The sequence below is a fragment of the Xenopus laevis genome, chromosome 6S (assembly GCF_017654675.1).
Source record: "Xenopus laevis strain J_2021 chromosome 6S, Xenopus_laevis_v10.1, whole genome shotgun sequence".
NCBI classification, from domain to species: Eukaryota; Metazoa; Chordata; class Amphibia; order Anura; family Pipidae; genus Xenopus; species Xenopus laevis.
This window is the reverse complement of record NC_054382.1, coordinates 120187943-120202195: the sequence shown is the minus strand read 5'-3', so window position 1 is coordinate 120202195 and position 14253 is coordinate 120187943. Positions and strand designations below refer to the sequence as shown.

Sequence of the window (14253 nt, the reverse complement as noted above, 5' to 3'; positions counted from 1 at the left end):
CTGCTAGAGCAGCACTATTAACTGATTCATTTTGAAAACATTTTTTTTTTTCCATGACAGTATCGCTTTAAGGGAGTTTTTCACCTTTGAGTTCACTTTAAGTATGACGTACAGAGGGATATTCTGAGACAATTTGCAATTAGTTTTCATTTTTTATTATTTGTGGCTTTTGAGTTATTTAGCTTTTTATTCAGCAGCTCTCCAGTTTGCAATGTCAGCAGTCTGGTTGCTAGGGTCCCAATTACCGTAGCAACCATGCATTGATTTGCATATGAGACAGGAATATGAATAGGAGAGGGTCTGCATAAAAAGATGAGTAATAAAAAGTAGCAACAACATTTGTTGTTTTTACTGAGCTTTTGTTTTTAGATGGGGGTCAATGACCCCCATTTGAAAGCTGGAAAGAGTCAGCAGACGAAGGCAAATAATTACAAAAAAAAAAAAAACCTATAGAAAATAAATAATAAAGACCAATTGGAAACTTGCTTAGAATTGACTATTCTTCAAGATACTAAAAATTAACTTAAAAGTGAACCAGCCCTTTAAGAGGTATTGTGGTGATTTTTATTGGCTGCTGTCCTGTGATTGGGCGGGAGCATTAGAGAAAAAGCCATAATGGTTTCCACTCAGGATGGATTAGCACTGGGACATTATTCCCTTATCAGCTGTGGAGTGATTTTAGGACAGGGGCACATATAACACATTAGCCAGCGCCATTCTATTCCTAGTGACAGTTAGTTGTGCGTCTATTGCACAAGACACGCCCCTAAGTGTTGCCCCATTCCCCTCAGCATTGCTAAAACTCCGCCCCTTCGAGTGTCCCTGAGCCCGGCTGGCCCCGCCTCCAAGCCTGACGCTGCTTTCCCTGACTTGCCTCCCTTCTGTGCGATTGTCTATATTGTCCGTTTAATAAAGTTGCAGCGCTCCTCCGTCCCTTTTCCCTTCACGCCGGCTCTAGCAATGGCTGAGTACGACTTAACCACGAAGATTGCCCACTTCTTGGACCGGCACTTGGTCTTTCCCCTCCTTGAATTTTTATCGGTCAAAGAGGTAAATATCCGCATTGGATCGGGGGTTCATAGTGGCAAGGAAACCAGTAGCTGGAGCTTTGGGGTCTGGGGGATGAGTGGAGCCCCGACATGCTGGTCTCAGGGCCTCATGTAGAGAGAGGGGCTCCTGGGAGTGCAGGGAGGCTGGGCCCTACATCTCAAATCACTCTGCTGATATATACCCTCCAGCTCTTGTTATTGGCTACGTTGGAACCCTCCAGCTGTTGTTGGGCAGTGGAACCTTCCAGCTGTTGTTGGGCAGTGGAACCTTCCAGCTGTTGTTGGGCAGTGGAACCCTCCAGCTGTTCCGTTTGTCTGCAGTGGAACCCCCCAGCTGTTGTTATAGGCTACGTTGGCACCCTCCAGCTGTTCCATTGGGCTGCAGTTTAACCCTCCAGCTATTGTTATAGGCTACTTTGGAACCCTCCAGCTGTTCCGTTGGGCTGCAATGGAACCCTCCAGCTGTTGTTGGGCAGTGGAACCTTCCAGCTGTTCTGTTGGGCTGCAGTGGAACCCTCCAGCTGTGGTTATAGGCTACTTTGGAACCCTCCAGCTGTTCCGTTGGGCTGCATTGGAACCCTCCAGCTGTTGTTGGGCAGTGGAACCTTCCAGCTGTTCCTACATCACATCTTTGCTATTAATGTCTACCTGCTCCGTCACTAAGTGTTAATAAATGAGCCCAAGTGATAACCACCTGTACTAAATGTGCGCTGGCAGTATCCAGGCATTTAACCAAAGTAAATCCAACGTGACTTTTTCCACGGTTTTGTTGCCCACCCATCAAGCTGGACATTTCAAGGGCAACAAGACTCCAGGCATCTTCCCCATGTGCCATTGCCCCAAAGAGCGTTTCTCTTGACCCCCAGATTCATAGAGACCCCAGAGGGAAGCCTGTAGATAAAAGTACAAAGAAACTGTCAGGTGTTATCCATATATATTTCAAGGAAGTATAACAGGCACCCAGTACTACCTCTTTAGCTAAATATAACTGTGACTTTTTAATCCATTTATGATGTGATTCTACAATAAATTCATTGTGCTTGTACATAGATATAACACAGTTAAGTCCGGTATGGTATCCTGTGCCATACTTTTCAGGACCTGGCAGATCTCCGCTTTTTGTAAACGCAAAAATCTAAAAATCCGGTGTTTGTGCAGCTGCATCAACAGTTGTTAGCAGAGTACAGTTAGATTCTAATCTCATGTACACTGCATTTCATTTGCCCAGTGAATGTTATATACACATTTATAAGCCTCTGCCTATATTAGATATATTGCTGTGTGATCTCAGTGCAGGCTTTTCCACAAGTATGTTTACAACCTTACAAAATGGGTAGTAGGGTGGCTTGGGGCTAAAGCCTGGTGCAGGTGCATCTCTTCTGCATCTAAAAATGAAACTAAGCAATGGTTGCAGTATTCAAGTCATTAAAATACTACTGCATAGATTTGACATTGTCTGTAACTTTTTGTATGTTCTAGAATGGCCAATTCTAAGCATTTGTTCAATTGGTCTTCATTTTTTCTTGTTTATAGTTTTTGAATTATTTGCCTTCTTCTTCTGCTGTTTGCAAGCTTTCAAACGGGGTCACTGACCCCATTTAAAACAAAAATGCCCCGTAAAGCAGTTATAGTTATTGTTACATTTTATTACTCATCCTTCTATTCAGGCCCTTTCCTATTCATAGTCCAGTCTCTTATTCAAATCAGTGCATGGCTGCTAGGGTCATTTGGACCCTAGCAACCAGATGGCTGAAATGGCAAACGAGAGCTGCTGACTAAAAAGCTAAGTAACTCAAAAAGCACAATTAATAAAAAACAAAAACCGATTGCAAATTGGCTCAGAAAACTTTTTTCAGTTCGGTTGTTTTCAGATTGTTCCCCAGAAATAAAAACTTTTTTCAGTTACTTTCCATTATTTATTTTCTTCTGTTTTTTCAAAATCTAAGTTTAAAGTTGAATGTCCCTGTCTCAGGTGTTTGAGTCTGGCAGTTCAGCCCCTTTAAAGGTGAGCGGCCCCTTTAAAGGTGAGCGGCCCCTTTAAAGGTGAGCGGCCCCTTTAAAGGTGAGCGGCCCCTTTAAAGGTGAGCGGCCCCTTTAAAGGTGAGCGGCCCCTTTAAAGGTGAGCGGCCCCTTTAAAGGTGAGCGGCCCCTTTAAAGGTGAGCGGCCCCTTTAAAGGTGAGCGGCCCCTTTAAAGGTGAACGGCCCCTTTAATAAGAAACACGTACTCTCTTGCATGTTTCATAAGTCTCTGTACTTCATATTTTTTATGTATTTTTTTTAGATTTACAATGAAAAGGAATTACTTCATGGGAAGTTGGACCTGCTCAGTGATACCAACATGGTTGACTTTGCCATGGACGTATACAAGAACCTTTATGCAGATAAAGAAATCCCTCTCGGTAAATTTCAATGTTGCTTTTACATGTCACAGATGCAGGATTTGGTGGCATTATTATGGCTCATTGTTAAAACATTTTGCTTCTGTACCAGCCCAAGGCAACCACAGCCCTTTAGCAGTAAAGATCTGTGTCTCCAAAGATGCCCCAGTAGCTCCCCATCTTCTTTTCTGCTGATTCACTGCACATGCTCTGTGCTGCTGTCACTTACTGAGCTTAGGGACCCACTCACAATATACAGTACACATAGAATAGAAATGTCACAATATAAGGCTGATTAGTAATTAATACAGATAATTACTACATGGCAGCACAGAAACCAGTGCAATTAGCATCAGAATTTAATAATCAGCAAACCTGTAGCATCAGCTTATATTACAGGGGAAGCTCATTTTCTGCTGGATAATTAGTGACGAGCCCTAAGCTTAGCTTCTCAACAGCCAATCAGAGCCCACTGAGCATGTGAGTGTCACAGACACTTTCCAAGATGGTGACCCCCCTGTGACAAGTTTGAAGTCCTGGATCATTGCTGCTATTGACAAGCTGAAACTTTAGCCTCGTGTAATAAGTTCACTATATAAAATATGGCATTTTTAGCCACATTAATTTTAAAAGTTTAGTTCTCCTTTAAACATTGGTAACGTTATAAACGTAGGATGTTCCTTTTTGCTTCCTCAGTTAGAAGCTGTATAAGCCTCTGTTTCTAATATAACACTTAATTGAGTGGAAGGTTATGTTATGTAAGCAGTTTTCACATGCCCGGCATCATCTTTATTTGATTGAACAAGAATAAGCAATTTTTTTCATTTTCAAAACCCATTATTGGTTGTTATAATTCTCCTTAATCTGTTTGTGTTCAGCCCTGAGAGAAAAAAGGACCACGGTCGTTGCACAACTGAAACAGCTGCAGGCGGAAACTGAACCCATTGTTAAAATGTTTGAGGATCCAGAGACCACTCGCCAGATGCAGTCTACCAGGTAAAATACTGGCCGAGCTTCGTTCTTGTTTAAAATCATTGAATTCAATTTATGTAAGTGGTCTGATATGGCAACTGGCAGGATTAATTGTAGAACCCTTGCAGCCTGTTTGCCTGGCAGATATAGGTTGATGCAGCGATCTGCTGAATCATTTTTTCAATTCTGTGCAAATGGAATTTGTTCCTGCAGAAATTCTTGTTCAGAAGATGCAGTTTTGGGAACGCAGACTGGCACCTAAGCCCTGTTTGGCTGAAAAAGGCAGAGATCAGTCTTTGTTGAGCATTAATGCCTTTCCAACCTGCATCTCACATGGGCCCATAAGGAGGAGATGGGGGGTGTTTAAATTTGAAGGGAAATTCTCTACCTAAAACTGCTCGGAAGAAGCAAAGGGATAGGATCTAAGAGGAATCACTTGTAAAATGACTTTCTTGCACGGTTTACTCTTAAAGTGATACTGACACTAAAAAACGACGATTTAAAATATGAATGTACATTAAAAATTACCTATAGGTCATGCTGACCTATAGGTTTTGTCAACCTGACTGTCCCATCTCAACCTGTCAGTTAAAGTTTCAAATGCTTAAAGGGGAAGGAAACCTCCTCGGCGCTAACCCCCCACCCCCCTCCTGTGTATTGCCCCCCCTCCCTCCTCCCCCCTGGCCTACCCGTCCCGCTGGGCAAATGCCCCTAACTTGTTACTTACCCTTCTGCGCAGGTCCAGTCCAGGGAGTTCACAGGCGACATCTTCTTCCACGCGATCTTCTTCCTCCCTTGACCGGCGTTTTGGCGCATGCGCAGTAGGAGGAGGAGGGAGGGGGGGCAATACACGGGAGGGGGGGTGGGGGGTTAGCGCCGAGGAGGTTTCCTTCCCCTTTAAGGACTCCTGCTGCATAAATATGGCAGCCCCCTCATAGATCAACACAGGGAGTCAGACAGGTAATGGGAAAGCATCAGGCCAATACTTTATAGCAAAATTTTAAGTAGCATGCAAAGCCAATATTATGATAGATCCAAAAAAGTTTAATTTCTGGTGTCCGTAGCTCTTTAACAAATAAAAACTACAGATATTTCTAAACTAACTGAATTTCAACAAAATCTTTGGTTGTTGAGCATAAGTTGAACCGAAGTGTATATTCTTTCTTTAGGAGCTGAGGCATATTAAATGAGTAAGCCCTATCAGAAAGGTCCTCCTAAATATACCAGTAAACCCTCAAAGTAATGCTGCTCCAAGTCCTCTGTCAAAAGAAACACCACATTTCTTTCCTGCTATTGTGTACTCATGGGCTTCTGTATCAGACTTCCTGTTTTCAGCTTAAACCTCCTTGCCCCGGGCGTGAGCATGCTCAGTTTGCTCCTCTTCTCTCCCCCCTCCCTTCTGTGCTGTAATCTGAGCCCAGAGCTATAAGTGAGCAGGGAGAGACTCGGGCAGGAAGTGATGTCACACCAAGCTAATATGGCAGATGCTATCCTAAACAAACCGAGAGCTTCTAGAGCTGTTAAAGGAAAACTATACCCCCAAAATGAACACTTAAGCAACAGATAGTTTATATCAAATTGAATGACATATTAAAGAATCTTACCAAACTGGAATATATATTTACATAAATATTGCCCTTTTACATCTCTTGCCTTGAACCACCATTTCGTGACTCTATCTGTGCTGCCTCAGAGATCACCTGACCAGAAATACTACAACACTAACTGTAACAGGAAGAAGTGTGGAAGCAAAAGGCAGAACTCTGTCTGTTAATTGGCTCATGTGACCTTACATGTGGTCTGTATGTGAGTACAGTGAATCCTACGATCCCAGGGGGCGGCCCTTATTTTTTAAAATGGCAATTTTCTATTTATGATTACCCAATGGCATATAATACTAAAAAAGTATATTATTATGATAATGGTTCATTTACATGAAGCAGAGTTTTACAGATGAGCTGTTTTACTCAGTATCTTTTAATAGAGACCTACATTGTTTGGGGGGTATAGTTTTCCTTTAAAAGAATAAATATAGTGTTGTAGCTTGCACTATTGCTAGGGATGTAGCGAACGCCGTTCGCGAACACCGGCAAAAAATGCGAACAGTTCGCAAACTGTTCGCGAACTTCGAACATCCGAAAATCGTTCGATTCGAACGATCGAAGGATTTTAATCGTTCGATCGAACGAAAATCGTTCGATTTTAGCGATCGAATGGTCGAACGATTTTGACGCGAACGCCTATTGGCGAACGTCGCGCGACGTTCGCGAACTTGCGGCGGACGCGAACAGTCGAAGTTCGCGCGAACTAGTTCGCGCGAACAGTTCGCTACATCCCTAACTATTGCAGGTAATCTATTGGCAATAAAATGCCTCCATAGCTTTCCTTCTCCTCTAAATGAAAATGAAACACCAACAATTTAAAAGGATTATGTATGTACAGATATGGGATCTGTTATCCAGAAACCCGTTATCCAGAAAGCTCTGAATTTTGGAAAGGTCGTCTCCCATAGACTCCCATTTTATCCAAATGTTTAAAAATGATTTCCCTTTTCTCTGTAATAATAAAATAGTACCTTGTACTTGATTCCAACTAAGATATAATTAATCCTTATTGGAAGCAATATTTACACCATCGTAAAGTAGAGGTAAAGGTATGAAGATCCAAATTATGAAAAGATCAGTTATCCGGAAAACACCAGGTCCTGAGCATTCTGGATAAGGTGTCCCATACCTGTATAATTTTGTACAGTAGCATGGATGCATCTTACCAATACAATCCTTGATCTTGTCAAGAGTGTACAGGGGCTGATGAGATTTTAGGCTTTTAGTGGATATGTGGAGAAATCCCAAATGAAAAGACCAGGTGGAATTCTCTTTGAAAAGTGCATGAAGACATCTGTTCATTTCAGCTCTGTGTATATCTATTCACAAGGTATATTTAATGATGTGATTTCATTCTCTCATTTCTATAAACCTTATAACCAAAAACGAAAATCACTGAAGCTTTCTGCCCTATATTGTGCTTCTGTACCGGTTTTAACTCTACAACATAAATTAACGTAAACGTGTTTTTCCATTTTATTTCAACAGAGATGGCCGCATGCTGTTTGATCACCTTGCTGAAAAACATGGGGTATGACTAGTTTCAACTTTTTTTTTAACTTTAAGGGGAACTATCGTGAAAATGAAAATTTAATATAAGGTTCATCATACTGAAATAAGAAACAATTACAGTCAATTAAAAATTAATTAAAAATTCTGTACCGTTTCTGAAATAATCAAGTTTATCTTCACTATTCCTCTCTCAGGATATGTTTCTCTTCATTCTGTCTTTGTGCAGCAGTTGGTTGTCAGATATTCATTAACACTTAGATCCAATATATCTTATAGGGGGGCTCCTTTTGCCTAGAAGATGTATTAGAGCTCACTCATTAAAATCACCAGACATCATGTCTCTCTACATGCAGGATTTGTGCAAGAGGCAGTTATTTTGTTTGTACTGGAATCAGTTATTTGAGTGAGCTCTAACTCATCTGCTAGGAAAGGAAGCCCCCCTATAAGACATATTGGATCTAACTGTCAATAACTATCTTGACACCCAACTGCTGCATGAAGGCAGAATGAAGAGAAATAGATGCCAAGAGAGGGATAGTGAACATAATCTTGATTATTTCAGAAACAATACAGAATATTGTATTTCTTATTTCAGTATGATGAAGCTTATATTACATTTTTATTTTAGCGATGGTTCCCTTTTAGTTTGTATGAATTATTATTAGGCCACTATAACCTCAAATGTGCCTGCATGTGCAAGTACTTAGTACAGAGGAATACCTATGACAACTCGTACCCGTTTGGCACACAATATTTTTTCTGCTGGTGTACATACCGTATATACTCAAGTATAAGCCGTCCCGAGTATAAGCCGAGGTACCTAATTTTACCTCCAAAAACTGGGAAAGCTTATTAACTCGAGTATAAGCCTAGGGTGAGAAATGCAGCAGCTTCTGGTAAGTTTCAATCAAAAAATTTAAGGTTTCTGCTCCCATTGGAGGTGCCGGCGTCTCGTTTTTGGATGCCGGCGACCATTCTTGGACGCTGGCGAATATTCTTGGAGACAAGACATACTACTATTGTTTATATAAATAAGCTGCTGTGTAGCAATGGGGGCAGCCATTCAAAGAAGAAAAGGCTCAGGTTACACAGCAGATAGTAGATAACACCATTAGGGTCAGGGCTCACGGGCAGATTCAGGGAAATTGGTCGCCATGCGACAAATATCCTCTTCTTCGGGGCGACTAATCTCCTCAATCTGCCTTCCGCCAGCTAAAATGAAAATCGCCTGGGGGCAGTCACCCGTAATTGCCTCACGAGGAAACTTTAAGTGACATTGGAAAACGAAGTGCTCAGAGTGCCTGGCCCCAGGCGATTTTCATTTTCGCTGGCGGAAGGCAGGTCTGGGAGATTAGTCGCCCCGAAGAAGAGGAGATTTGTCGCCTGGCGACAAATATCCACTATTTAACCTGTGCCATAAAGCCCTTTTTCAATTTCTGCCATTACTACTCAAGCAGTTTGTCTATATGAACAATAGTAGTGTTTCTGAAGCAAACCAATCAGTTTTATCAGTACAGGGCAACAGTACATGATATTTTCATTACTTTAAAACACTTTAAATTTTTGGTGTTACTTAGCTATAGGTTTAAACCAACTTCACTTTTTAAAGGGCATGTAAAGGCAAAAAACAAATCCCATTTTTACTTTCTTTAATGAAAAAGAAACTTATCTCCAATATACTTTAATTAAAAAATGTGTACTGTTTTTATAAGAAACCTGACTGTATGCAGTGAAATTCTCCCTTCATTTACTGCTGTGGATAGGAATTGTCAGATGGTCCCTAACTGCTGAGCAGGGAAACAATCTTACTTATGAACAGCAGGGGGAGCCCCCGCCTTACTTCCCAGCCATGCAGAACTCAAGCAGCTTTGTTTATGACGATCCCTAAGCAGCCCAGACCACACTGAGCATGTGCACAGTCTTGGTCTTGCAAAGATGGTGACCCCCCTGTAGCCAACTTTGAAAGCATAAATTATTTGTTTGATTGGGCTTGTGGTGCAGTTAGTTCATGTTTATATTTAGTATACAAAATACAGCATTTCTAGCCTTATTCTATTTTAGACTTTACATGTCCTTTAACCTGGGTTTAATTCATCCATAGGCACGTTACCATCAGATGTTGTAACTCAAAGACTAACCATTTAGCCTTGCAGCAGAGTTGGTCTCTGGACTGTGTGCTGAAGTGGGTGATACAAGTATGGGATCCGGAAATCCGTTATCCAGACAGCTTCGAAGTACAGAAAGATAGACTCCATTTTATCAAAATAATCCAAATGTTTAAAAATGATTTCCTTTTTCTCTGTAATAATAAAACCGTTCCTTGTATTAGACCTAAACTTTGATATAATTAATCCTTATTGGAAGCAAAACCAGCCTATTGGGTTTATTTAATGTTGAAATTAATTTCTTGTAGACTTGGTATTAAGATCCAAATTACGGAGAGATCCATTATCTGGAAAACCCCAGGTCCTAAACATTCTGGATAACAGGTCCCATACCTGTACAAGAATAGAACTGTTGCTTTCCTGTAGCAAACAAAGTATTTGCTGTGCCTATCACCTAGAAGGTCTGTGTATTGAGCTTCAGAACTTCAGAACTAGATTTAATGTGAGACAGCAGTGAGCCACGAGTCCTAACTGCAACTTTTTCTCATTACAGTTCAGACAGGAATACTTGGATACTCTTTACAGATATGCGAAATTTCAGTATGAGTGTGGCAACTATTCTGGAGCTGCCGAGTACTTGTACTTTTTCAGAGTGCTGGTGAGTACTTTACTTTTGCGTGTATGTTTTAGGCTTGTAATGCATTTAAAGGAGAACTAAAGCTTAACCAAATAAGTAGCTAGAGATGTTGTACATTATGTTTTGTGCTTCTGTACCAGCCCAAGCCAACCACAGCCATTTAGCAGTAAAGATCTGTGTCTCCAAAGATGCCCCAGTAGCTCCCCATCTTCTTTTCTGCTGATTCACTGCACATGCTCTGTGCTGCTGTCACTTACTGAGCTTAGGGACCCACTCACAATATACAGTACACATAGAATAGAAATGTTACAATATAAGGCTGATTAGTAATTAATACAGATAATTACTACATGGCAGCACAGAAAACAGTGCAATTAGCATCCGAATTTAATAATCAGCCCTGTAGCATCAGCTTATATTACAGACCAACCTCATTTTCTGCTGGATAATTAGTGACGAGCCCTAAGCTTAGCTTCTCAACAGCTGCTCAGAGCCCACTGAGCATGTGAGTGTCACAGACACTTTCCACTTTTTTATTTTATTTGTAGAAATATATTTAAATTTGGAACAACATGCTGTGTCACTGGTATGTGAGACTTCGTTGGCTGAAAACTCATTTAAAGTGACGGCTACCGAAACAGAAGTTCTGAAAGAGCCTTTGTAAATCAGATCTGAGATTATAATTTGACACTCTCAATGACCTAGTGTATTTCAGTGTTGTATAAATTACAGCCTTCTGATCCTAGCATTACCCTTGCTTTCACTGAAATAGATAAAATAACTAAAGCGCTTCTCAAGATTAAGCAAAGTGGGTGGTTTTGTTTATTTGAGATTTTTCAGTCTTTTATTTAATAAAGCATTTGAGACACACATGGCTGGCTTGTAAGAAAGACTTGGTTGGGGAAACTGACTTTTAAATCTCTGCTGTATACAAGACCTTTTATATTAAAGTGATATTAAATGGGATGCCTCATGCCAAAACAAATGGCTGCTCTGCTTCAGTTAAAAGACCAATTCTTTGTACCAAGACACATTTAACTTTAAATTCGCAAAATCTTTATTAAGAAATAACTTGCCGATTCTCCGCTTGTGCTCCTCTTCAGAAACAGCAACAGGGCAACGATCCATCGTGCGTTGCTCGATTTCTCCTCCCTGGCTCCTCTCCTATACAAGGCAGGGAGGAGAAATCGAGCACTGCACGATGGATCGTCGCCGTTTCTGAAGAGGAGCGCAAGCGTTGAATCGTTAAGTAGTATATTAATAAAGACTTTTCAAAGTTATATGTGCCTTGGTGGTTTTTTTTCTGACAATTTTTTATGTTACTGGTCCTTTAAAGGAAAATTTTACCCCCAAAATTTATATCAAATTAAGTGGCATATTAAAGAATCTTACCAAACTGATATATTTAAAGGAAAACTATACCCCTCAAACAATGTAGGTCTCTATAAAAAGATATTACATAAAACAGCTCATATGTAAAACCCTGCTTCATGTAAATAAACCATTTTCATAATAATATACTTTTTTAGAAGTATGTGCCATTGAGTAATCATAAAAATAAGGGCCGCTCCCAGGGATCGTATTTACTTAAATATATATTCCAGTTTCAAAAGATTCTTTAATATTTCACTTAATATGATATAAACTATCAGTTGCTTAAGTATTTATTTTGGGGGTATAGTTTTCCTCTAAATAAATATTGCCCTTTTACATCTCTTGTCTTGAACCACCATTTTGTGATGGTCTGTGTGCTGCCTCAGAGATCACCTGACCAGAAATACTGCAGCTCTAACTGTAACAGGAAGAAGTGTGGAAGCAAAAGACACAACTCTGTCTGTTAATTGGCTCATGTGACCTAGCATGTTTGGTTTGTTTGGACCCTAAAATGGTAATTTTCTATTCATGATTACCTAAAGGCACATACTACTAAAATTATGAAAATGGTTTATTTACATGAAGCAGGGTTTTACATATGAACTGTTTTATGCAATATCTTTTTATAGAGACCTACATTGTTCAGGGTATAGTTTTCCTTTAATGCAGACCCTAAGGCTGCTTTGTACAGTCCCCCCTATAAGCATTTTTTTTGGTGGTTAGAAACGGACTCCTTAGTGCTTAGAGAGTGCACAGATGACCTAGAGTATAATATAATTCTTGGATAGTTCCATCCAGATTCTTTGGGTTTCAGAATGTAACTCTATCCGTTATTGCCTTGAGTAGCAGTGATGTTTGCCACAGAAAACAAGGTTTTAAGGCTTAGTGGTGCTAATATATAGTTAGAACATGTCTCATTTTTTGAACACTTGAGGCAACAAATCTTACTTTCTATACCAGGTTAAAGGGATTCTGTCATGATTTTTATAATAGTTTTTATTTATAAATTACACTGTTTAAACTGCAAATAATTCACTCTATAATATACAATTTAATTCCTGAACCAGCAAGTGTATTTTTTTTTTTTTAGTTGTAATATTGCTGTGCAGGCTCCATCTCAGGTCATTTTGCCTGGTCATGTGCTTTCAGGAAGAGCCAGCACTTTAGGATGGAACTGCTTTCTGGCAGGCTGTTGTTTCTCCTACTCAATGTAACGGTGGGACCTGGATTTTACTATTGAGTGCTGTTTTCAGATCTACCAGGCAGCTGTTATCTTGTGTTAGGGAGCTGTTATCTGGTTACCTTACCATTGTTCTTTTGTTTGGCTGCTGGGGTGGGGGAGGAGGGAGGGGGTGATATCCCTCCAACTTGCACTGCAGCAGTAAAGAGTGACTGAAGTTTACCAGAGCACAAGTCACATGACTGTGGACACATGGGAAACCGACAATATGTCTAGCCCCATGTCAGATTTCAAAATTAAATCTAATAAAATCAGTTTGCTCTTTTGAAAAACAGAAGTCTGCTGAAGCAGCACTATTAACAGAGGCATTTAAAAAAACATGTTTTCCCATGACCGTATCCATTTAAGGATGATAATAGTGGAGAGTGTAATGCAGATATCAGATTTGTTTTTCACAATGAATACCTCCTTCCATTTTAAACCAAAAGCATAACTCATTTTTGTGAGTTCTGCCTCCTAATATAGATTTGTCCTATTTCAACTGCTTTGGCCTTAGTAGCTGTACAATCAGCCTGTTGCCAGTTTGTTTTATATAATAAATAAGCCAACTGCGATGGAAAAAAATGTGTCTTTATATGAAAGATTTTTGAGCAGATTGCTGGATTATTTTGGTTGACATGCCAAGGGCCAACCTTTAGCTTCTCGCATTCTTAATATTAAATCTCTTCATTACAGGTTCCGTCTACAGACCGAAACGCCCTCAGTTCTCTCTGGGGAAAGTTGGCGTCAGAAATTTTGATGCAAAATTGGGACGCAGCCATGGAAGATCTTACAAGGCTAAAAGAAACGATCGATAATAATGTAAGTTTTGTGTAAAAACTTACATATCTGTCTTACTTGTACAAGTGTTGTAATCACTAAATTTACAGATCTAGCAATATTGTGGTTTTCCATCCCATCAGTTTTTAAAAAATTTTCCCCCAATATTTCCAGTACCAAGATTTGTTCTTAAAGTACCAGAAACATAATTTTTTTTTAAAAAAATTGGTTAGTATAGAATGAAAAAAAAAACAAAACACAAAGACAAATTAAACTTTTAAATCGAAACTCTGCTTGCGCTCCTCTTCAGAAAAGCCGACACGGCGACTATCCATCATGCGGCAATAGATTTCTGCTCCCTGGCTATATCCTATAAGGAAGGCAGGGAAGAGAAAGTTTAATTTGTCTTTGTGGGATTCGGCCAGGATTCGGCCTTTTTCAGCAGGATTCGTATTCAGCCGAATCCTTCTGCCCAGCCGAACCGAATCCTAATTTGCATACGCAAATTTGGATCCGGGAGGGAAATTGCGTGACTTTTTTTCACAAAACAAGGAAGTAAAATAGGTTTTCCCCTTCCCACCCCTAATTTTCACATGCAAATTCAGATTTGGTTCGGTATTCA

General features: G+C 40.1%; 1 protein-coding gene across 1 annotated transcript in view; it reads left to right on the top strand.

Moving 5' to 3' along the window:
- The first annotated feature begins 947 nt into the window (after positions 1 to 947).
- eif3e.S (eukaryotic translation initiation factor 3 subunit E S homeolog) overlaps positions 948 to 14253 on the top strand; it is a 30502-nt gene continuing 17196 nt past the window's right edge. The window contains 6 exon segments of the mRNA NM_001095852.1: positions 948 to 1050; positions 3332 to 3449; positions 4307 to 4424; positions 7493 to 7535; positions 10175 to 10279; positions 13548 to 13673. Coding sequence (NP_001089321.1) covers positions 961 to 1050; positions 3332 to 3449; positions 4307 to 4424; positions 7493 to 7535; positions 10175 to 10279; positions 13548 to 13673 — 600 coding nt within the window. The 5' untranslated portion in view covers positions 948 to 960.